This window comes from Epinephelus moara, chromosome 24 (genome assembly GCF_006386435.1).
Source record: "Epinephelus moara isolate mb chromosome 24, YSFRI_EMoa_1.0, whole genome shotgun sequence".
Classification (NCBI taxonomy): Eukaryota; Metazoa; Chordata; class Actinopteri; order Perciformes; family Serranidae; genus Epinephelus; species Epinephelus moara.
Window position 1 is genome coordinate 20,415,228 of NC_065529.1, and position 24,877 is coordinate 20,440,104.

The 24,877-nt window shown below is 41.4% G+C and overlaps 2 protein-coding genes across 5 annotated transcripts; one reads left to right on the top strand and one right to left on the bottom strand.

Moving 5' to 3' along the window:
• Positions 1–66: 66 nt before the first annotated feature.
• LOC126385434 (phosphatidate phosphatase LPIN2-like) lies at positions 67–14,587 on the bottom strand. Of its 3 annotated transcripts, none has more exons than XM_050037147.1 (20): positions 14,486–14,587; positions 9,764–9,964; positions 9,572–9,667; positions 9,210–9,481; positions 8,191–8,298; positions 7,981–8,092; positions 7,091–7,859; positions 6,876–6,969; positions 6,568–6,755; positions 6,387–6,480; positions 6,208–6,277; positions 5,905–5,997; positions 5,508–5,566; positions 4,462–4,612; positions 4,174–4,322; positions 3,922–4,008; positions 3,266–3,418; positions 2,283–2,397; positions 1,773–1,876; positions 67–1,548 (listed from the first exon to the last, which is right to left on the bottom strand). In XM_050037147.1, the coding sequence occupies exons 2-20, from the start codon at positions 9,953–9,955 to the stop codon at positions 1,398–1,400; spliced, it is 3,057 nt and encodes a 1,018-aa protein (XP_049893104.1). In that variant the 5' UTR covers positions 9,956–9,964; positions 14,486–14,587; the 3' UTR covers positions 67–1,397. The 3 variants fall into 3 exon arrangements, with proteins under 3 accessions (XP_049893104.1, XP_049893103.1, XP_049893102.1); XM_050037146.1 differs by lacking the exon at positions 14,486–14,587 and adding an exon at positions 11,582–12,029 and having other exon boundaries at positions 7,981–8,089; XM_050037145.1 differs by lacking the exon at positions 14,486–14,587 and adding an exon at positions 11,582–12,029.
• On the top strand, positions 12,242–23,636 carry myl9b (myosin, light chain 9b, regulatory). Of its 2 annotated transcripts, none has more exons than XM_050037149.1 (4): positions 12,242–12,384; positions 19,892–20,095; positions 20,952–21,113; positions 22,113–23,636. In XM_050037149.1, exons 2-4 carry the CDS (start codon positions 19,912–19,914, stop codon positions 22,286–22,288), a joined length of 522 nt encoding a protein of 173 aa, XP_049893106.1. In that variant the 5' UTR covers positions 12,242–12,384; positions 19,892–19,911; the 3' UTR covers positions 22,289–23,636. The 2 variants fall into 2 exon arrangements, with proteins under 2 accessions (XP_049893106.1, XP_049893105.1); XM_050037148.1 differs by lacking the exon at positions 12,242–12,384 and adding an exon at positions 16,868–16,962.
• Positions 23,637–24,877: the final 1,241 nt, after the last annotated feature.

Sequence of the window (24,877 nt, forward strand, 5' to 3'; positions counted from 1 at the left end):
CCTATTGTTGCAAAAACACAGATTAAAGTAAGAATGCATAAACACCAGAGAACAAACAAATCAGGCTTGTATAAACAGTGCTGAAGTATTTTTAATTTATTCATATTTCTACATTTGGTTTCAAGGACATCAGCAAAACCCTCAGCTCCAATGCATCTCCACACAATTGGATGATGAAAGACACGCAAAAATAATAAATAAAACAGTCACTATAGTACAAAGGCACCGAGGCAGGCTACACCACTACTGTTCCCCTCCAGGGTCTGTTTACACTTCTCTGGAATAAAAGTCACTGTCAGTCTGACCCACCTCCGAATTCATGTAGTGTACAAACATTTCTAAACTTGGCAGTTCCCTACCTAAAAGAAGACATGTGAAATGTGTATGTTGTGGTTTCATGATGACCATATGCTCAGATCAACTTCTTGTTGCAGTCCCCACATATTAAAATAAATCAATATTCACTTGCACACTTTGATTCAGCAGTGATCCCACCTAAAGTCTAGCTTCTCATCCAATGCTCTCATTACCTATGACTCAGGTGAGTCAAATGTAATTAGGAAACACTTGTGGTTGACAAAAACAGAATAACGCTCAACAATACTCTGGGAAAACTCCACTTATCTCATATCTCAAACAGACTAAAATAATCCAAAGCAATTTAAACACATTCTCACACCATATTTGGTTGCTTGTTACATGTAGCTATAAAAAGCCTTCCCACGACACTCACGTCCAAACACACAGACATGTACACAGTCTCAACTGAATGAAGGATAACAGGCTTGTTTTGTAGCTGTGTGTGTGTGTGTGTGTGTGTGTGTGTGTGTGTGTCCGGGTCTGTTTAAACTTTGAACATGAGCTTCAAGACAAGACGATTACAGAAAACAGGCAGTAGTTTTGGTATATGAGGGATTTAGGCATCCCAAGTGTTTTTGGTGTTTTAAACTCATATTTTGGAATGACTATGATTCTGGTGCACACAATTACAAAACAGTGAAACAGTCCAAAGGCATATTTGTCCAGTTGTGTCATGGTCAGTGTCGGATTTTCACAATAAAATAGCAAAAAAAAGTGTAAACAGCCAAAGTCAGTGTAAGAGCACTGAGATAAGGACTGCATTATGTTTTATACACTTATTTTGAAATGTCGAGTCCGTGCATATTACGACTTGGTTTGGCTATATATCTTTATATGACGGGACAGTCGCTTCTTTCTGTTCCAGTTTATTCCAAGTCTCACAAACAGGCACTACAGTTGGCAGGTCTATCAAAGGCAGTATTCAGGCATGCTGGGAAAAATCCTTTCAAATGCCTTTCGGGAAAAGGAGAGAACAAAGAGAGTATACTTTATGTGTCTTAAATCTTGTTTATGTGGCTTTTGGTAGATGTGTGTGTCTACAGTAGTGCATCCAGGTCGAATTCTGGCAGAGGCTCCTTCCAATAGGCGAAGCTGCTGTACTCAGGACAGGCCAGAGCAGAGGACGTGCTGCTCCCGACAGAGAGCACGGGGAAGAAATGTTCCACCAGTTCACTCAGGTGGCTGTATCTGAAAAACACACACACACACACACATTAGGATATGGGTAATATGGGTAATGATGTCTTGCATGAAATCATGAGTTCTACCTCAGTTGGTGCAAACATGAGGAATTGTTAATAATTTTTCAAAGTCTTCTCGTGTATGCTAGACATAGGATTCACCAGGGTCAGAATTTGTAGCCTAAACAAGTTGGAAAGGGTGATTATATCTGTGTTCTGTTGCAGACTTACGAGGACTTGTTGCCTTTAGTCTTCTCCTGGATGAGCTCTCCTTTTGGGTTGACAGTAAATAACCTGGTATCAGGAACTCCAACCTGCTTGTAGGCAAAAGCATCCTGCAAAATAGAAAGTAAATACAGTTACACAGACGAGCTTCAGTGTGACTTCAACCTTTGCACCTTGTCTGTACACTATAAAGATTGTCCGGCTGTTATAGCACTAATCTATAATCATAAATCATTAGTCAGTGTTTACTTTAATTCCAGCGAGCAAACACCAGACCTTAATTCCACATTTCTCACACTTCATTTCTACCTGCTGGAGTATGTTACAGGAAGTGTAGGCTGCAATAATAATATTTAAAAACATTTAAAACACATGGGTGTGTTCTTTGTCTTTTTTGTGCCAGAGGCTGAAATCACTGCCAAATGTGCAACTGTGCACCCTGAAAAACCTTGATAGAGAACAACTTGTTGCTGAAGGTTATTGCTGTATTAAGAGTCAGTCTGCAGCATTGCTTACGTTAGTCCTGTTGCCGAAGGCTGCGTAGAAGGGCTGTCTCTTTGGGTTGAACAGATCCTTGATGTCACTCAGACAGGCAATTTTAAACACCTCTGGCTTCTTCTCAATAACCTCTCTGCACAAGTGAGGACAGACAGTTCATAGTCAAAATGGACATATGTTCAAGTGTCCCCTGGCACACTTTTATGTTTGTCATACAGCGTATGAACGAATATGTAACTCCCCTCCTCAGGACAATGAACCCTGCCACTCCACAAGCAAACTACTCAGGAATGGCCTGAAGAGTGTGACAAAGAGCTCAAGGTGTTGACCTGGCCTCCGAATTCCCCGGACCTAAATCTGATCAAACATCCATGGGATGTGTGGATACCCCAGAGGTACCCCAAATCCATGGTGGGGCTTCCTTGGAGCTGGGGCTCTGACATGTCAAGGCACGGACACACCGCCTTTGGGGGTGTCCTATGGTGTCTGGCACCGGGCTGTTGGCTGCGGATCCTTTAAATCCTGTTGGTTGTGAGGTGGGGTACCAACATGTCCCACGGATGTTTGATCAGATTGGGGTCCAAGGAATACGGAGGCCAGGTCGACACCTTGAGCTCTTTGTCACGTTCTTTGGGCCATTCCTGAGCAGTTTTTGTGGTGTGGCATGGTGCATTGTCCTGCTGGGGTTGAGGGGGGTACTTGGTCCACAACTGTATTTGGGGTGGGTGGAACCCATCAAGAGGCGTCCACATGATGGCGGGGGACTTAAGTTTCTCATCAGAACATTTCATGGTAACGAGATGATCAATGTTATTCAATTCACCCTCCAGTGGTTTTAATTTTTTGTCTGACGGGTTGAGGTGTTTTTTGGATACCTCTTTAACATAGAGGAGTGGCCACTAGAGGTCAGCAGTACATTACATTGACTAGATAATTCAGCTTATTAACACCAGTGCAGATGGACACTACCTGTGAAGTACTTCAGTAGTAGTATCTGTTACCTGTGTAGAGCTGAGAAGAGGCTGCTGGGGGCCAACAGCACAGGGCCTTGAGGGAGGACAATGCCTTTGTCATTGACCCAGTGAAGGTAGTCCTTAGTGATGGCAGCCATACCTATGGCCCGCGCTGAACAATACAGGAACTTATACCCATTTCTACAAGAAAGGAGCGACTATATTAGCATTTTAGTTTCATAAAACATAACAAAAAAATTCCACTTCTTCTTGTAACTGAGTTGACCTGTAGCATTAAGCTCCTAAATATTTACATCAATACTATTCACAACACATATGTACTGTATCCTGTTCCTCTGGATTTGTGCAACAAAGGATTAGCACTTCAAACAGAATCCAATCCTTTTTCAATTAACTGAACAGCTGCGCTCGTTTTAAGAGCACAACATAAGGCGTATGAAAATGAGGACAAACAGGGAAACATCTGGCGATGCAGATTAGACACTCAGCTGCAAGTAGAATTACATCAGACTGAAATCATCAGCAGTGGATACTTTTTATCTGGTTTTGCTTGATATTGTGTGAGTAGTGTGTGGGAAAGTTCAGTTAGAGGAAAGTGGTGAAAAAAGGAAAAACTGTTCATGACAATGATGTTTTTTGCTCTCTGACTGCCATTAAAAAAAAAAAAAAGTAGTTTCACATACTGGTGTATTTTGTGGTAGAGTTTGGCAATGCCTTTATGTGTCCAGTCTTTCCCAAACTGAGGTAGAATATGACCCAGAGCATCAGACCTGCAGGAGACAGACAGTGAAGACTACTCATACAGTAATACTGTGACAACAATGTAGGTTCAAACAATGTTTTATAGTGATCAACAACTATCAATTGCTTTGTATCCAAATTACTGTTGAGCTATCTATGCAGCATAGGTGCAAAAGGAAGACGGTTGTTTTTACTTAGTAATGGTGCCGTCTATGTCGGATATGATGACACGATCGTTCCAGTTCCACAGGTAGATGGCAGCCTCACAGCGACAGGTGCCCTGGTATTGTGTGGTCACACTGAACACCACCTTGTTGGCTCCGTCACGCAGGTTTAAGTGCTCCTGGTTATGAGAAAGTAGAATTAGCTGGGTGTACAGTGGTTGTCTTCTACGTTCAGTAGATAGCAGAGTAACATTTTTGAGTAGGTGTATGAATGTGTGTGTGTGTGTGTGTGTGTGTGTGTGTGTGTGTATCTCTTACGATCTGTTTAGAGGTTAGACGTAGTGATTTGCGGTACATCTGGGTGATACACTGAGCAGCATTAAGTGTTTCTTGTGACAGGCTGGAAGGAATCATGGCTGTTCGGCCGAGGCCCGCCGCTTCATCGCTGTCAACGTCATCCAGTGTGGCTCTGGAGAAACAACAGACATCCAGTTACCATATTGTGTCTGAATTATATTTGTCTGTCTCAGCGAATCTATTTATAATAATTGATAAGTTACAAACACTACATGACACAAAAAAAAACAACTTTCACATGGTGATCTTTATCATTGATTGGCCATCAGATAACTTCACTTTGTCAAACACTGACGTAGCTGCTCATGATAAAGTGTCATGGCAATTGTTTTTGAGAATATTGAGTAATTTACTATATGGGGAGAGCTTTGGCACACTCTGGTGGCTGAAAGGTAAACTACATGATAAGAGTCTGACACACAAAACACAAAGAAATCTAATAATGGTGATAATTTTGCCCCAATTGACCAGTTCTTCTATTGTGGGGCCTATGCAGCTACGTAGAGGATCCATCTAAAGGTGACATGCATCTCCTCACAAAAGTAACTACATAACAAGTAAAAGCTAGGAGAAGAGTGTAACATCGGTGGTTGGTTTACTTGGGTTGCTTTTATTTTTCTTCTATGTGTTTGTTCACAGGCGATACTTGGAATTTAAAGAAATTCAGCCGACGTGATTCAAGTCCTGACAAAATTCTTGATTTGACACATGAATGAAACTAATGCTGAGCTGCAAACAAAAGCAAGTATTTCTGTCCAGAGCAATGGCTTATTTACAGAATTGTTAAATTGCATGCATTATGACAACCAAATAAACAAAATAAAGATGAATGAACATGTACTGGCAGTTCTTATATTAGCCCTCAACAGCAATAAGTTTGAATGTCCTGAGGTACACTGAATCATGAGAGAAAACAGCTGTGGTTCAGATGGACCAGATGCCAAGTGAAACACAGCATGTAAGGTTTATTAGCTTGTGTTAGATCATTTCTTAGTGAGGTCACTTACTTAACTGTGTGAGAAACACTCGGTAGTGGCTCCTCCTGCTCCTCCTTTGAGCTCTTTTGCTGAAAAACATGCAGTTTATATTGTGATAATTCAAACCTGATCATTCATCATGTGTATTAAATAAATATATAAAAAATATATATATAAAACAACGATGTAGAATGGCAGTGGTGTGTTGCTGTTTTTTACAAACAGACCAGTTGCCCCTGACTTAACCCTTCAATAACTTCCATTCCCAAGTCCTCCTATGTCTCACATGGACAGAGCATAAAACCAACCCTAGCTATGCAATGGATGAATTACTGCATGTAATTACTGCAGGTGCAAACATGTAACATTTGTTGTCTTGCAGCCACACTATCATAACTTAATGAATAAGCGTAAGCAGGAAATATACCTGACTATTGTCCATGTCTCTTCTCCTCCAGGAGAACCACCAGCGCCCAGACTTTTTGGGCATCTTATCCTTCACCAGCCGCTCTATCGTACTCTATATGACAAACACACACACACACACACACAAACACAAAGGACATAACGATTACATTTATCCTGTCAACATATTCACCAGCTAACTACGATCTTATCTGCCTTATGCTGTTGATGCGTGCAATAAAACAGCAGCTCCATTTATAACTGGACATTAAAGAAGCCTAAGCAATAAACATTACTGAGGTCAAGTGTAGAGACAATGAAATACCTTTGGTAGGTTTTTCTGGAAAGTTGTCATTGATAAGACCATTGGAGCAGCCACTGCCCAGTTATAATAGCTGTGAAAGAGAAAACCAAGCCGATGATTAGTCACGGATATAAACTTGTTTGAGCACTGAAGAACATCCACAGTGAAACAATGACATGTTTGAAATGCATTGTACTTACTTGGAGTTGATGCAGATCACAAGGTTTGGATCCTCAATGATTCCTGGATTGCTGGCAAAATCCTGGTATGTCACAATGTGCTCCATAAACTTCTCTGGATTAACAGTAAAAACAACAGGTGTTACTCCACTGGAAAATCCCACCCTCCATGTTCTAGCTTATTTGATTCACTCTCACTCACCTTTAGTGATATGGCTGGTGTCGCCCTCTTGTCCGCAGAGGGACATGCTGACGTCCATTTGATAGGAGGCAGAATCTGAGAGGTACTCGGTCCCGCTGTCCATGGCCCCACTGCCCACTGACTGAGGCGACTGGCTTCCTGAGCAGGAGCCCTGCTCTGCCCCGTGCTGAGACGCTCCCTCAGTCTCGCTGCAGGGACAACATGCACGATTATTAGAGTTATTTCAAAGGCAATCAATCACCATGGATATTAGTGCCTTGAAAAATGTATTCATATGCGAGGGTTGAAAGAAAAATCACACTTCTTACCTCTTCGGGAAGTAGAGTGCAGCCACCTCAGGATCCAACTTTGTCAGATCATCCAAGTAAATATCTGTTGGTCCCAGATGGTGATTACGTTTACCTGCAACAAAATGACACATGAGCTCAACTGGTGAACATTGACATAATCAGTATTATTTTAATGTAACTTTGAGCATGTAAGGACACAAATTAAAAAGTAACATAAAAGAAAAACACGTCACCTTTCTTCTTGTCCTGCTGCTCCACTCTGGGGGATGCCTCTGATGAGTTTGCTAACCCCTCTGTTTTATTGGTCAGTGAGCCTCCTGTTGACCCTTCAGTCCCTCCAGGTCCACCGTCCTCCTCTCCTACCTCAGCGCAGGGATCTATCCCACTGTCCCCCTCGCTGACAGGAGCACTGCCGGTGGAACCCTGTTCACTTTGCTCCGATAAGGTACCCTGCTGTTGTGGATTTGATAACTCTGTACTAATGAGATTTGTTGCAGTGACTGTGCTGTCTTCGCTTTCATTTATGGGCTGTCTTTGTCCACTATTTGGTTCGGTCACACCGTCAGTCACAGTGTTATTATTCTCAACACTGATATTTTCTTTGCTTGCAAGAGAATCTGTGCCATTAATTAGATTAGCTGAAGAAAAAGATGAGTCTCTGTTCTCTGTTTCCCCTAATGTGGATACAAGTGCCTGTGCTGAGTCTTCATTAGTCTTCTCTGATGATACACAAGAGTTGGAGAGGTCAGTGGGGGTGGAATGGGCGAAGTGAGAGTTTGTCTCTCGGGACAAAGGGGTGGTCTGCACAGCATGACTACCTATGTCTAGGGACTGAGTCCTGGGTTGTGGCCTGACCACTGTTACACTGCCCATTCTGCCACAGCTGATCACAGGCTCACAGCTCATGTCAAAGGAGTCCTGTCTCTCAATGGTGCGGAAATGAGAACTGCCGGAGGGGGAGATGCGCTGTAGCTCCACTGGAGTCCTCTCAGATTGACACAGCTGAAAGGAGAAGGGCAGAGAGAGATTGGAGACAGTGTGTCAGCATCTATAGCATTACCACAGCTTGGGTTGGCAGTAAAGGCGCATCTACATCTGTGTGTGTGTGTAAGTGTTGCCATACCGTGGGAAAACCTCCCCAGTTCCACTGTATCTGAGGCCCAGATGACTCTTGGGATTTCACCAGAAGCTCTGAGTCACTCTTAGGAGAGGATGGTCGGCTGAAGAACACACTGCTGTAAAGGAGAAAGATAGAGAGAGATAAACCAGTATGACTTCATCTCTGTCAACTGACAGTGTTTCTCAATTTATTGTAAAGATGAACCATCCTCACCTTTTAGAGGGTGACTGCTCTCCCTCTGAGTGTGGATGAGTGTCTCTAGTCTGTGTGGCCCCCAGCTCCTCATTTGGCTCCTCAGACAGCGAGTAGTACACTGATTTACTTTAACACAAGCAAGAGGATATTTTTTACCGACTGATAGTGTGAACACTGAACCACATGACTCCTTATAAAAGGGTATCCATGTTGACAGTCACACGCCAGCCACATCCACACTGATACATCCTCGTTGATCTTTGTCCAAACAAGCTTTTAGCACCATTTCAGAAATTATCTCCGTCGATACTAACACGCCTAGAAAACACATATCACATGACCATTTGTGTACACTGGGCATGCATGTGCTAATGTAAACAGGAAGCGGTTTGCCTACTCTGCCGCTGGTTGCTTAGTTACAGAAAATAACACATAGATGGCGAAAAGTGAGACTAGAGATTTATTTGCTTGGACCGAAGACAGGCTGGAACTGTTACTGGGATGGGAAAGGGGTAACATTGCCCACACAAGAATGGTAAAATCACAAAAGGTAGGAGATAAGTCATGACTGATAAGACTAAAGCTGCAAATAAATCAACTGAATTATTGTTAACTATTGAATTTATCACCAACTAACTACTTTAATAATCGACTAATCGGATTGGGTCATTTTTTAAGTAAGAAAACAAAGTAAAAATACTCTGATTCCAGCCTCTTAAATGTGATTACTTTCTGGTTTCTGTACTCCGCCATGACAGTTCACTGAATATCTTTGGGTTGTAGACAAAATAAAACATATGTGGATGTCATCTTGAGCTTTAGGAAACATTGATCAATATATTTTTTCAAAGGTCTTTCTTTCAGGGGTTCCAAAATGCCAGAATAGTGTGGACGCCAGGCATTTACCAAAATGTATGTAATGTAATATGTCAGCAATTATAAAACCTATTTCAAGTGTGCACTGTAAAAGCAAAAGCATTACAAGTCTTGGAAATTACTGTTAGCAAAGCTCTTTCCTCTTTTTTTAAATCACTGACCTGACTTGTAGTGGTAAGGCAGTATCATCTTTAGCAGGGCTCTCCTGTCCGGCCTGATCACTTTCTCTCTCCCACTCCTTCTCTCTATCTCTCTCATCTGATGAGGAGGTGATCTCTTCTCTCAGGTGAGAATCGGAACGCACGCGTTTGCGGCGGCGTTTCTTCCTGCGGGCACCTGACCCGGCTATGGAGGATCCCTCGGGGGTCTCCTCAGTCTCCTCTGACATTTCAAGAGGAATTGGGGAAGTGCAAAGATGGGCTGGGACCTCCAACTGAAGGGCATGAAAAGAAATGTTTGTCATGTTAAGTTAAAGATAACAGACCCCCCAAAACTGATGCAATGTTACAATGTTCTATCTTACCTCCATGTTTTCATTTTCCTCCACAAAAAAAGCTTCCCCATTGTCACCCAGCTTCATGTGCAGGTCAACTGACTCTCCATTTATCTCAATGTCCACCTAAAATCACAGCGATGCATGCACGAGTCAAAGAATAACCAACAGCTGAGAAACAGAACTGAAAGAATTAAATGAGCAGAAGAGAAAAACACTCACAATTTTCTCCTTGGAGCGCAGCACGCCCAGCTTGCCGAAGCGGACGTGAAAGGGGGAACACTGGAAGGATCCATCAGGCTGTCGCACTACAATGACATCAATCCCTCCTGTGAGAGTGGCGGGGTTAAGGCCACGGTACAGTTCCTTCACCGTCACAAACACCGTCTCTGCAAACTGACCCACAATATTCATGGTTTGGGACTGGAAACAAAAAAAAAAAAACAAGAAGTGAGAACAGTGAGGCCAAGTGTTACGGCACAGGAACAAAAAGTGTCTGCATTCAGTTTTTTCTGTTGACTGCGGTTTAATCCTTCATCCTTTTTCCACAATGTCAACAGCACTCAATAACAATGTCATCCACTGGTAGTAAATACAAATGCTGCTATTATAGAATTAGAACTCATTAAAATTGTCATCAAATTAACTGAACTAAAAAGCAAACACAAACAGATGGCATCATTCAAGAGGGCATATTTAGCATCTACTTCATTAAGTATGAGTTAAAAGGCTTAATATAGCACAGTTGCCTGTCAGCAAACACAGTTCTTGTGTTATATAACCCACTAAAACTCACAAATCACAAGATTTCAGAGTTTTAGTCCAAGTGACCTTTCCACCAAGGTTTGCTCCAAACAAAAGGATGGCCCTTGAATGACTGCACGGGAGATATTTCTAATGTTTTCGTTTTTATTAATTTTACTTTTCTTTTAGCAGGAAGTCCCAGTGAGATCAAAAATCTCATTTACAATAGAGACATGGCCATTGGAGTAGTCACGCAAAATTAAAACATATTAAAGTACAACATATAGAACGTGATAAACAAAAATCAAAACAGAAGAACAGCTATTCAACAGAGGGGGATCTCAAGAAGAACATCCACATGCCTCAATGACCACATTCTTTATGGTGCCCTTAAGTTAAGTTATTCCATGCCCAAGGTGCACAGCAGGAAAATGCAGTTTTCCCCAAATATGTTAAAACCCGGGGTGCATAACTGCCAGAGTTAAGACAGATTAGGGTACAGAGGTAAGCTGAAAGGATAAGATTAAAATATATACACATATATAGAGACTGGTTTCTCTTAGACAACAGAACTACTGAGAACCTTATCTTGGCCTGCCATGATGATAATGTGAAAAGGTTCAGTTCAAATGTAGTCAGATAGACGCAGTGAAAAATATGACTCATTCGGCCACACATCTCCACACCCTGAGACAAGTGTGAGATCATGTGGACAAGTTGTAGCTAATTTCCAAAATCAGTTAGGTCTAAAAAAAACCCCATCAATACAATTCCTCCCATTATGTATAAATGCACCGAACATGTTCTACAAAAAGCAGCAGTCAAGGAGTCAAACTTTGCCAGAGGCTACTGAAAACATCACATTTGGCCTAGTTTGGACCTGCATCAACACTGAGCCCTTGTCATACATAGACAGTGCCACCATAGCCAATGACCTTGTAATATTATTTTAAATTTAAACTAATGTGACTGATGTGAATAATAATAACACACTGAAGCTACAAACTGGAGGAAAGAGGAGGTGACCTTCACTGTAATATTGGGAATATCTGATTTGATGCTTAAAAAAACAAAGCTTATACATACACAACACATTATGCTTATAATGATTTGTTTTTTGTTGACACACATAACTATAAGAAGCCAACCAATGACCCAATTTAGAGAACGACTTTGATTAGCATAACCACTTTATATTCCTGAACAAAAACATCAGAAACAAACGCCTACACAATGACTCAAACTTGTCCACAGAATCATCTGTCCAAAGTCCATATGACCAATCTCACGTCTTACCCACAGTGAAGGATGAAGATGTCCCCTCCCAACCAGGCTGTGTTCCCTTGACCTGCCTTCTGCCATACGACTCCACTATAAAGGCTTTTCCCTCCACTGGAACTCAGGAACAGTCTCAAGAAACTTTACCTCCATTTCCACCAGAGGAACCTGTCAACACCATTCTGCAGAAAGCTCGGCTGCCTCTCAGGGCGAGGGCCACTAACCCCCCCCCCATATCTGTCTGGAGATGTAAGGCTACATTTTGTTAGCTTTGACAACTGCGATGTCGCTACAGAAGTTGGCACAGTCAATTATCACTGCTAAGCTAAATAGGACTTTCCACTTGATAAGTGGTCATCAGAGATGACAGCGCTCTAGTCCTTTCCGTAGTGAGCTAGGACGCAAAATATAGCAATCTATGAGAGAGAGTCCTAGTATATTCAGTCACACACCGACGCTTCCGCTATCTCACACAATTTCACAATCACATACGCACTCTCCTGTCGCACTGAATTCATACTTCCCCACTTGCACTGCACATGACAGCCAGACCAGCAGTTTCTGAAAGGCTCGGACAGGCTATTCAAACACGCTTGGCATGAAAACGCACACACACAAACTAATCGACCACACAGTTTCTGGGCTCGACCACAGCTCTCTGGGCCATCAGAGATGAGGGGACTCTCCCGTGGTCATGCTCTCCCAACACTGGAAAACCCTTCAAAGGCTTAGTCAATCTGGGAGGAACTCAAGCAAATAACGTGCAAATTGTGATGGACATCCCTGCGTGTGCTGCCCACGGGAGAGGACACGACAGAAAGGTAGGCCTGAGTTGGAAAACAATGTCCAGCAAAAACTCATTAGAGATGATGAAGATAATCCCTGCTGTGCAGTAAAAAGAACAAACAACATAAAACTCCACTCTTGCCAATAATGTGACTGACCCAACAGCTCAAATATAAAATATGAGTGTGCAGCCCATCATCTAATGTGAATTACACATTTCTGTACCCATTCAGGCTTCTGTCTCTATATCTGATTTAGTGATACTTGATTGAAACTGCCAGGTCAGCTGTATTTGGAAAGTGGGAAGAACAAAAGCCCACAGTAGACAAAGGCGGTGAGAGATGACAAAATGTAGGGCAGTAGACGGCAGCAGGCGGGAAAGACAAGGGGGTTAATAACTACTTTAAAAGGATCTGTTTTCATCTGTAGCTGCATGCTGTTTCTAATGCATTAAACACATTCCTGTACTTATCCCTCATGTATATACTGGCATGAGTCCAAGCTTCACTGCCTCCAAGTTCGCCTCGATGAGGAATTCAGACTGATGACGATGACACTAGAGCTGCAACTAACCATTATTTTCCTTATGTATTAATGTAGATTATTATTAATATTAATTGATTAATTGTCTTGTCTCTAAAATGTCTTGAAGACAAACTACCGCAGACTGCCTGATGAAGGTCTACCTTTCTTTCGACCATCATTAGGTTTGCTTGATGAAACTCTAGTTACCAAAACATCACAATAAATTGATTATTTTTACAAGTTAGACAGTGAGCAGGTTTCAGGGTGTGTCCTGCTTGTCCCTCTCCTACACCCCTGTTTTAAAATAGATGTCAAAAAATCGTGAAAATTTGTGTTAAGTTCTGTTACGTGACATTTTCAAATGTCTTGTTTTGTCCAACCAACAGTCCCAAACATGACTTTATATTAAAATGCCATTTTTAAAAAAAACCTTTTTAAGCAGAGAAGCCCAACCAGGGACAGGAGTCACAAATTAGCCTTGGCTAGAAATCCTTCAAAAACAAGACACAACACGCTCGCTCATTAAACTTTCAAGACAGGGTGCACTCCACTCCGCTGAGTGTATATAAAATACTAGACAATGTATTTGAAATACATTTGTAACCTGTCGCGATGTGTTTTGCATTGCCCCTGACAGATAATCTCATAAATAAATACATACAGAAAATTCTTGATGAAGCTCTGAATGGTGAGAAGGCATAAATTTGACTTTTTTGGCTCTATTAAATGCCTTAATTCTGTTAAGTACTAACATTTTAAAACCATTTCAGCACTGGTTGACACACTGTCATTCACACACTTCCATATGTGCCTAATTACACGTGTGTCACAGCCAGTTTTACCAGCCAAGTGTGTACAGAGAGTTGTCATAGCTTTTGCTGACCTTTGCCTCCAAGGAGACAAAGCCAGGCAAAGGTTACCTCACTTCAGTGCAATGTGTTTCAGCATGTCTGTCAGGTCTCATGACCACTGTTGCACAGAAATACTCTAAAATGTCTCTTACTTCAGATTTGATAATTACATAATAACGTCATCAGTGACAACACTGGAAAAACTCAGTCCCTCGGGATACAGAAATCATTTGGTGAAGGTTTTGAGTTCAATGTAAGACAGGGATTTTAAAATGTGAAATAGTGTGTTAAAGACCGTTATATTCAGTATAAGCGACCCATGTGTTGATACTGTATAAAATGCACACAACTAGAGATACACCACAAATTCATACAACTTCCGCAACGGCTTTACGTGTCACCGTATGGCGCAATCCCGTGTTAGCAACTGAAACTCTCGACACGTACAACACTAGAGAATTACAAAATTTCTCTACACTTAATTCAAACGTTTTAAAACTAAAGACACGTCTTATTTGTGACCCAGCTGAAGCCAAACCTTCAAGAACTTCATTATGAATTTGCTTTGTTTGACAGTGAATTCAGAGATGATGCATTCTTAACGACTTTACTTAAAACGACGTGTAAGTTACAGCAAGTGAGAATAATCGTTAAAATGGACGAAACTCTTGCTGGTTAATATATTTGACGGCTGCTAACTGTGTTACAGACAGTTTATCCTGTCTGTGTTGATGCTGAGAGAGTGTAGACAGCTGCTTACCTTTCGGGTCGCTTCTCAGGTTCAGAGACTAACAGCCATCCTGGATGCTTCCTAGTGTTCTGCGCCTGCGCGGCACACACGTCAATCACTCCAACAGCCAATGAGAAAACTGGAAAAGAAAGCATGACCCGCCTCTGATGTTAAATTGTAAACAAAGCCTTCAGTGATGCATAAATTCCCTAGGTTTTTATCTTATCATTGTAATAAGATAAGGGATAAAAAGAACAATATTTTACAATCAATAAACATAATTCTTCTGGCACTATCTCTGAGAACAGAGCTCCTATTTCAACTAAAACAAATCATTTACAAAACCTTACACACTGATGTGTAAAGATTAACTCAAAGTTTCCTGCACAAACAAAAAACTTATGCAAAAAGCAGGTTGCTGGCTTACAAATTCAGCTTCATCATATCCAGTCATGCATTAGTATTGCTGCTGAACATATCTGAAATGCAAATACAGGAATATTTGTTTACTCTCACATTGAGTTGGTCTTTCCATTACATTATAAAGTATATGTTACACACTAGTGGACAGTAAAATAAATGGGCAGTTTTAGATAAATGGGCTGTCAGGAGTAAAGCACATCTTGAACAGCAGACATGGACAACAGACTTGACCAAAGTGTTCTTCCTCTGCTCTGTGCAGACTCAGATGTTACTGAGCTCGGTCTGTGGGTGGAAGCTTTTCTATCCTGTGAATCCACAGGTTGTCACCCTGTATAGAAACATTTAGCCTTGGCTGGAGGCAGAGAATTGGATGGTGTATGGGAGCTCCTGAGGCAATACTGATAAAAGCATGAGGATACTGTTTGGGTCAGCAACAAAAATGATGTTATAGGAGCTGTGTATAAATATCTGTCACATAGAGAGTTTATAATCAATGCTGTTGTACTGAAATTGCACTGCATTTACTTTGGTACACCATAACTGAACTCTGTAAGCAACTGACAGAATAGATTACAGACAGCAAGTGATAACTAAGATGAGGCTATGTTTTTATTTGATCTCTAAGACTCTAACCACTGTGACATATTTCTCTCTATGAGCACATGATGAACTGTGAAAAACATTTGCATAACCACCATACTGCATGTGTGCCTCACAACCTCATGTGTGTGGAGCCAGACTGAACTATTAAACCACCCTCGCATATTATTTTTGCCCACACCATCATTCATTGAAGAGTTTTCAGTGTTTTAGAAATGATAACATAGTGTGGCCCAGCAGAGGGCATCACTGCACCTGCACAAAGCTCCATTAGACAGAGAGGCCTCCTTTCTTTGCCTGAACGCTTCAGCTCATGCCCTGTAATCTCACGAAAAGTACAATATTCTGAATTTTTACTAAATTGTGAATACGCTGCATTGAAGAAATGAAAATGTGCTGCTTTGTTGCTTTAATGATAAATATATACACATGAAAAACAAATAAAAGACACAAGCGTAGAGATATGTGGTAAATTGTAATGTTTAATTTGCAAAAGGTCGGATACTTGTATCAAAGAACTGTATCATCATCAGCAAACCGAGAGGACTATATTTTCATTTATTGCACAATAAGATAAAGCACATATTAGATGTATGATACCCATATAAATGACAAAACACACAAAGGGCTAACAAATATTATTTGCAAGATACCCCACCCAAATGACACACACTGCTTCTATTATATTATACATTATGCACTGCCAAATGAAGGAAATAAAGATGTTACACATGAATTCTATCAGGACAGTAAGTATTTGATATCCTCACAATATCTTGACAGAAAAAAACAGGCTAATTATTTCTGGCAACGCTTACACTGGAAAGCAGCTTTGTCAGAGTAAACAGCTGCCAAAAAACATCAGAGCACATTTTCTTACAGTGAATAATTGTCAAGCAGGTCTGCGCTTCTTTAATAAAACACGACAAGACAAAGTGTGAGAAACCACAAAACAGATGTTACCTCCGTGACATAATTTAAGGTGTGTTCCCTGCACTTTCAGGCCCCAGTGATGGGCCAGCCAAACTGCCTATTTAAGGAAAGCCACGGCCTTACAACAGAAACACTGGCTTTCAAAAGCTGATCTGCATCTACTCACAACTCTCTGCCTCATGTTTCCACACTCCACCATACAGAGCCTCCTCTAAATGTTTGGGCCCTTTTTTCTAAATAAGGCAGCCTTATCGTAGTTCCTGTCATTTCTGCCTTTTTTCCCAAACATCCCAAGCAGCGTCTGTGGCAGTAGCAGGCAGCAGCCTGTGCATTCTTTTGCCTTGTATGGAGAAATGGCCTGGCCTGAGATGTCTTTGTATGGGACAGGCCGCCCTCTCTATTGGCCAAGCCAGAAAGGGGAGGGACCCACCGGGAGTCTGATTCTTTAAACAAACTTTCCAGTAGGACTGCCTGCTTCCCTTCGCACTGCTGTGTTGGACCCAGACAAAAGGAGTTTGAGGGACTTCTTGATATTTCTACCTGAAGCCAAGGTGAGAGAGAAAGCTGATTTTACCACTGGGTTGCATATTATGTATACAAAGTGTTACAAATCTCATATTTTATGTGTTTAAAAAGGACTGAATGTGTAAATGATCTGAGTACAGTGGTACAATGCCCAACTGTGCTGAGAGTGAAGGGGAGCATACAGTTACAGAGAGCTTCAGTGGATCTTTGATTACAGTGACCAGATAAGCTAAATTAGAGCTGATGATCAAGGTGAAGAGAGACCTATAAAGAATATTCACCTTTGACCTGTTTGTATGCTTGTTATGCAGCTTAAACGCACTGTATGCATGTGTGTTTACTTCCATCCCATCACTACGGCACATTAGACACAGGAATTTCTGAATGCAGCTGACCCATTTAGATCTCACACACACTCCCCTGAACGCACAGGCATGCACACCTCTCATGTTGCCTTTTTATAGACGATGAAAGCTTAACTTCCACTTCACTCTCTGTTTGTTTTTGGAATTCCTGACCAGTCTTAACTTGAGTAGTGGTGACCTACTAGACCTGGAGTTAGGGTGAGGGATGGCAGCTTGACTGTTTGGTGATATCAAAGTGTGTATGTGTGTGTGTGTGATTGTGTGTTCTTGCTGGGCGAAGGGACAGAGGAGCTTTGTCATCCCGCTGGATGAAAGGGTTCACAGAGGAGCTGTGGTGGACAGAGAACAAATACGATTGTCAGTACAAGCCAAGATGAGGTACGTCAGCCAAATGCTTACGTCGCTGCAGTCTGAGCCAGTTGTTCTCTGCCTCTTTGTGAATCATTCACTCTGTGAAGAATGCGGAACATTTCAGCTGTTGCTTTTCCTGCACCTTGAAACTGTAAGTTGTGAAATAATCCCCCTTGTCAAAGACTCTATCTCACTGATTGCTTGAAACAGAAACAGAGTTAAGCACCAGTCAGCCCCTCCCAGGAGACTGTACCCCAGCTGTATCAGTGGAGCCAAACGAGAATGAGAATGTGGCATTCCTCTGTTCCCTGAAATCTTAAATTGGGAGCTAGACGCTGTTTTGTTTCCAGCTTCCTCCGCAACTGTTAGATGGAGAATAGAAGGGCACTGTGCCAACAACACTCACCTTCCAGATTTCTTCTTTTTTTTTTTCTGGCACATGAAGGGACAGGAGCCGCCAAGCAGTAGTGAAATGAAGAAAGTCTGATCCAACATGTGTCTGCACTGTGAGAAAGTAAAGAGTGTGTGCATGTGTGTGTGTGGCATTCAGAGCAAGTTAACCACAAGTACAAGAATTTCCTTCCTGTAATGTTCCTGAGAACATACAAATCCATTTTTGGTTGTAATGACTTTATGGAAATGCCACTGTGAACAATTAAGTTATTCATCAAGGTTATAAACACTGGACAGAACTGGCAGGTGATACTTAAATTTGCATTGAAAATAAAAGTTAGAATTCTGCCCTCTTGATACGGTAGCGCTCATTTGTATAAAGATAAATCGAGGAAGAAAGGTCCATATACACAACATAAAAAAATTGCTCTAAAGCAACAGGCAAAGCTGCTCAACTTCACGAGCTTTTCTGAGTGCAACCATACAAGCACAGGACATAGGACAGCATACAAGCTATTTATAAATGCTGGAGCACACTGTGCTATAAAATACACAAATGTATTTTACTGCTAAAATACAACAATGTTTTCAAATTTGGTGGTAACAAGAAAAAAATATATTTAGTTTAATATTTTATTCCTTTAATTCTGTGATTTTCTTACATAAAAATGTATACATTATATATATTATTTGAATTTGTGGCAAATGTGTTATTTATGTTCCATTACAGTCACAGAATGTCATTATATGGTTTATAATTAATTAATGTTGCTCCTTTACTTATTTAAGTGATTGGGAATTAAGGATCCTGCCTGAGGAGAATGTCTACATTATGTCTTAATTACCAGAGCCCACTGAAGATCTACACTCCTAACTTTTAATTAATTTACAAAATTGCATCTATTATCTGTCTTATCTTTAACAAACCTGATTGCAGTCGAGGAATTTTCAGTTGCTGTAATCTTTGACTGATAACATTTGAGAGGAAGTGACTTGTCTGGACATGATTAACACTCTGGGATCATCAGTAATTATAGCTTTCTAGTAGGACTAAGATGCATTTGAGAAATAGTTTTGTGCTGAGGCCAAGCCTAATGTTGCTGCCAAAAAACAAAGAAAAAAAGGGTACCTTCATATATCTACATCTGTTTGACTTTCACAGATATAAGTTTGCTAAAAAAAAAAGTACATTTCAAGGTGTAAATTAAAGACTGAAAACTAAACCTTGCATGTCAGTAAAGGGTGTGCCATCTCACAGCTCACCTGAGTAAATGATCTCATTGAGTGAGTTAGTCCCATGTTCAGTATTCACATCACCTCAGCGCCTCTTAGGGCATGATGTCATACCTCATATGTGACTAATCAGCCGCATTCACCTGCTGCCTCCTGTCCGTCCAGCCTGTCCCTCTGTCTGCCGTTACCCACTGGGTATAACACAATCACAGAACACGCATGACAAATCCTTGCAGACCTGAACGTGAGTGACAGGTCTAATTCTGGAAGGATGTGAAGTTAGCTGCAGCGTGCACTGTGGAGACATGTCGTTTTCACACCCATCACTGTACCCGACATTTAGGGAGAGTGTGATTCTCTCTCTTGAGGAAACAAGAGTGGAAAATTCTCCTGCTTGGGGAAAAAGAGAGAGGAAATATAAAAGAGCCACATGGCTGCAATGCTCCAGTTTTTGGCACTGTGAAATGCAAAATATCAAATTTAATTCATCTTTTCAAACTGATGCTGAAAACAGTCTTGTTAACAGGTGATACACCCGAGCTGTGTTGTCCCTGATGGTGCAGCATTGTTATTATTATCTAATCCATGAGTCATGCCTTCTGAATGTGTGCAGGCCCAGACCCAGCCGCCATCATGTCGAGCAAGCGTGCAAAGGGAAAGACCACCAAGAAGCGTCCTCAGAGGGCCACCTCCAACGTCTTTGCCATGTTCGACCAGTCTCAGATCCAGGAGTTCAAAGAGGCCTTCAACATGATCGACCAGAACAGAGACGGTTTCATCGACAAGGAGGATCTGCACGACATGCTGGCCTCTCTGGGTACACGGACATGTTCTAACCACATTTATGGCCACAAAAAAAATAAATGTGACTTTAAATGTGATATTAAAGGGCCACTCCAACTATTTTACAAAAATGAAGTTTAGTTTGCTCATCATGCGGAGTACTACTACTACTACTGCTGACATCATCAGGGTTATCTCAGTTTGGCCTTGGACACTACAAATTTATAGAAGAACGCTATCATAACAAGCTAGGAGTGAGGTGTTTGTAAGATATGGTCATTTATCAGGGGTAGGGGGTCAAAAAAAGATACTTTAGAGCTGCATCATGGGAAATTTAGCATCCAGTGTTACTGGAGCTAAAAGTCAGGATATCTTGGCCTGTGCAGCCTCAATTTTGACCATTCATTTTTTAGTCTCTCTTGAGTTTACAAACTTTGTGAAAAAGTAATGCTGAATTGCTAGAGTATGCCTTTAATTTCTTGTAAATTGAATAAAGAAATAAATATGTGGCTCTGAAAGGTGCCCTCTAAACTGCTGTACTGCGCTGTTAACTTTAAGGGGCACTCGGCACTCTCCTCCCTGTGATTTGGATCGGCTCCAGAATTTCATGGGCTCTTACTTGGCCCATGCCATACCTTACCACCAAGTTTCGTGAAAATTGGGCCAGTAGTTTTTCCATAATCCTAACATAATCCAAACAACCCAACCCAAAACATAACCCCTTTGGCGGAGGTAATTAGTTCTTTAACAAAATATGCTAAACGCTATTTATAGGAACAGGTTTCTACGGTATTAGCATGAAGAAACACTTCCTGGTGTTTAGTAGCCCCCAGAAAAAGCAGATACATTAACATTTACAGACATTAGATAACAGTGTTCTCTGTCCTCAGGTAAGAACCCCTCTGATGAATACCTGGAGGGGATGATGAGCGAAGCACCAGGGCCCATCAACTTCACCATGTTCCTCACCATGTTTGGAGAGAGGCTCAATGGAACGGACCCCGAGGACGTCATCCGCAATGCCTTTGCCTGTTTCGATGAGGAGGGATCTGGTGAGTCAGTATAAACAAAATACTCTATATACAGATCTCGGCACTTAGTGTTTCCGAGTTGTTCTATTGTTCCTGCTGCTGTCGCAAAGACAACCACATCACTTTGTGTTTTCCTCAGAGTCTAGCAACTACCGATAACACAGGACAGGACTTTGGTTGTTCCACTGTCTGTTATTCTGCTACTGGGGATGGTAACTGCAAAGAACTTACATTAGACGTTTTCGAGATTGGAGGAACTTTTTCATAGTTCAAAGAACACAGTTTTAAGAGCCCCCCTTTTTATGGTGTCCGCATCACAAGAACTAGGGACGATTGTAGTTCTTAGAACGCAGTTTTGAGGGTAATTTTTAGCTCCTGTTTCAGAGTCCGTACTATTCCAACTCTAGAGACACTTTGAATGACATAAGTGAACAGTGATTGGAGGAACATGAGCCATTGCAGCACTGACAGCCGCCATTTTTAAGAACGCAGTGTAAACAACATACAACACAAACAGCTCGTAATGAAAATGTGGATGAAACCAAGGACAAATCGACCAACAGTAAAGCCAATGGGGTTACTTGAGCATGTATGCGAAGGGGGAAATGCAACACTATTTTGACTCGCCCAAGAAAACAAGCCCTTGAAGGTTTGCAGTTATCAAGGGACCTCCCCAGTAGGCAGCTCTCTCAGGAAGTCCCCAGCCGTTTGATCAAAAAGTGCCTGTTGATACTCTTTAGTAACTGGGGATAGCTACTGGGGAAAACAAAAGCGATATCCTCTTCCTGTTTTGGTTGCACAATAGTTATTGCACTTCCTTTGTGCCATAAATTGAGCCTATGTTTCCCCAGAAGATTGTAAACGGTGGAAGACAGAATTGCACAATGAATGTGAGGGAACCAATCAAGATACAAAATGGTGTCATTTTTCTATAGCCATGAACTTGTGCAATCAATGTTTGCGTCTTAAAGAAAAAAATCGTGTCTATTTTGACTTTAATGGGTGTTCTCTGTGTCTAAGGTGTGATCCACGAGGACCATCTGAGAGAGCTGCTGACCACCATGGGTGACCGCTTCACAGACGAAGAGGTGGACGAGCTGTTCCGCGAGGCGCCCATTGACAAGAAGGGCAACTTCAACTACGCAGAGTTCACCCGCATTCTCAAACACGGTGCCAAAGAGAAGGATGACGAGTAGACAGAGACATCAGCTGCCTCAGGGCCCCCCGAACATACACTGAACCACAAATCAATCCCTAGCTCCTACCTTCATGGACCTTGTAGGTTTTAGAGAAAAGAAATAGGAATAGTATATAAAGTCTTTTATATAGGAGCAGAAGTGGCTATGGTGTTACAGTTATTTAGATATAAACATGTTTTTGATAGGTAGGGGCTTGGGATTCATTTGGGATCCACGGAAACATTTTGCAATACACTACTTTTCAACTTATATCATCATTGAAGGTTACCATGAAGAGAAGTGTATGTGCATCTCAGAGCTTCATGTCACTTTGACTGCTGGGTGGATGTTTGAGATGCATCAAACATCATGTACGTGTGTGCGGGGGTGTTTTTGGACTGTGCGATCCGGTGCCACATACAGTACCAGCAATGTTTACCTCTTCCTGCCAATTAGCTACAGTACCACACCTGCACAAGCACTGCAACAGGTCTCCATATCTGTAATGTTTGTATCCCTGTATATTAACAATGGATTTTAAAGAAGCGACCATTCTGATTTTGTTTATTAAAAGTGGTGAGTACTTGATGAAATGGTTTGTTGTAGAGCTTTCAGTCTAAAGTCTTTGACCCATCAGCTGGCTGTGTGTATTTGTTGAAGGATCAAGTATGTTTGTGTTGTTGAAGGAATTCAGTCTTGAATTGTTCCTCAGACAAATAAAGTAAGTTCATTCGTGCCGCTGACCACAAAAAAAGTGTATATGTATGTTTGGGGTGTTTTGAAGTCCTGTTTTCTACTTACGTCACATGCTTACATCATAACCAGCGTAAATGTTTTCCTACAAAGCAGTACACTGTACTTTACACTAGCACCATTTTTCAAAGGACTCTGCAGCTTGAGCTTTAAACAAGAGCATGAATGCACTAACCTGAATATATTTTTTTTCAATGTAAATGAATGTAACTAAGTGTTCACTACTGCAAGCAGCTATAAACTGAAGACTAAACTCAGTCATCAATTCACAAAAAAATAAAAACAATAACTCAAAGTAATGTGAATAATTTGTAGTTAGTTGGCTAAAACATGCAATAACATTAGTACAGTCCTTTACTAAGGCTTTGTCATTGGCACTGTTGGCTGCACCAACCACCAAGATGGACCATCTCCACTGTCTGGCCAAAGCGTGCTCGACTGACTCAAGTCGGGTTGCAGTGAGGTCAGATGGGCTTTGTCAACAATGTTCATAACACTAATAAAGAAGCCGTCAAAAGAGTGATGTATATTTTATGTCAGCTCAGTCCTCCGAAGAAAATGTTGGCATTGTACATTTCTGCAAACCATAAATGTGTTACATTTGTATGTTTCATTCGTATCATTCATTCATCAATTTTCCGTAACTGCTTATCCTGCTGGGGGTTGTGGGTGTGCTGGAGCCTATCCCAGCTGACATTAGCAAGAGGCAGGGTACACTCTGAACAGGTCGCCAGACTATCACAGGGCTGACGCATAGAGACAGGCAACCATTCACGCTTTCATTCACACCTACGGACAATTTAGAGTTATCAATTAACCTGCATGTCTTTGGACTGTGGGAGGAAGCTGGAGTACACGGTGAAAAAACCCACACTGACATGGGGAAAGCACGCAGGTTCCACACTGGGTTTGGAACCGGGAACCTTCTTGCTGAGTGGTGACAATGCCAACCACTGTACCACTGTGCCGGCCATATTTCAAATCAGCCCTGTCGTCAGAGAAAATATTAGCATTGTACATTTCTGCAAACCATAAATACGTTTCTGTAGTACATTCCATTTGTATCATTAAGTTTCTAAAGTGGCGTAGTTCTTGATTACACCAACAAAACTGGGCGTTTTTAGCGAGACATTGCGGCATTTCCAGCTGTGATTGTGGCACCTAAACCGGGTATTTTAAACCATAACATGATCTTTTAGTTTTTATGCCTAAACATAACCACACATTAACCACAGAGTTGTTGAAAAACAAGTTTCAACTCATCTGCTACGAAATAGTGTTCAAATGTTACTTATCTGTGATTTGCAGAAACATACAATACCAACATGTATTCCAGTGATTGGGCTCAAAGCATGCAAATAATTTAATTCACTGTGCCATTCACAAGTTACAGGCAACTTCTAAGGTGGAATGTATTCTTGGATGCTACGCTATGCACAAATCAATCAACACACCTTTAATAATATATACTTTGACCATTCTATTTGGTTTTATTGGCTCTCTTGCCTGACATTAGGTGATGAATGAATCTCCAAGCCTTTAAAAAAGGTATATAAATTTAAATTATATTAATTATGGGCAACAAGTGTACAAGTACAATAAAGTTTTTGACCACAATAATACCAGCAGGGCGGACAGAAAAATGTTCCATCGGTTCATTTACAGACACACCCTCAAGTGGGTAGCCCTTTTGTATGGGCATCCTTGCTGCACTGGGCTGATGTGCTGTGTTAAACCGAGTCAAGTTAAGCCAGCACAAGAGGATGGAAATAAAAAACCCTTACTTAACCAAAACAGTTTGGAAGAATGGTTTGTTAATGTTGTGCCCACTGGCCTTTTTCACAGCAGACATTT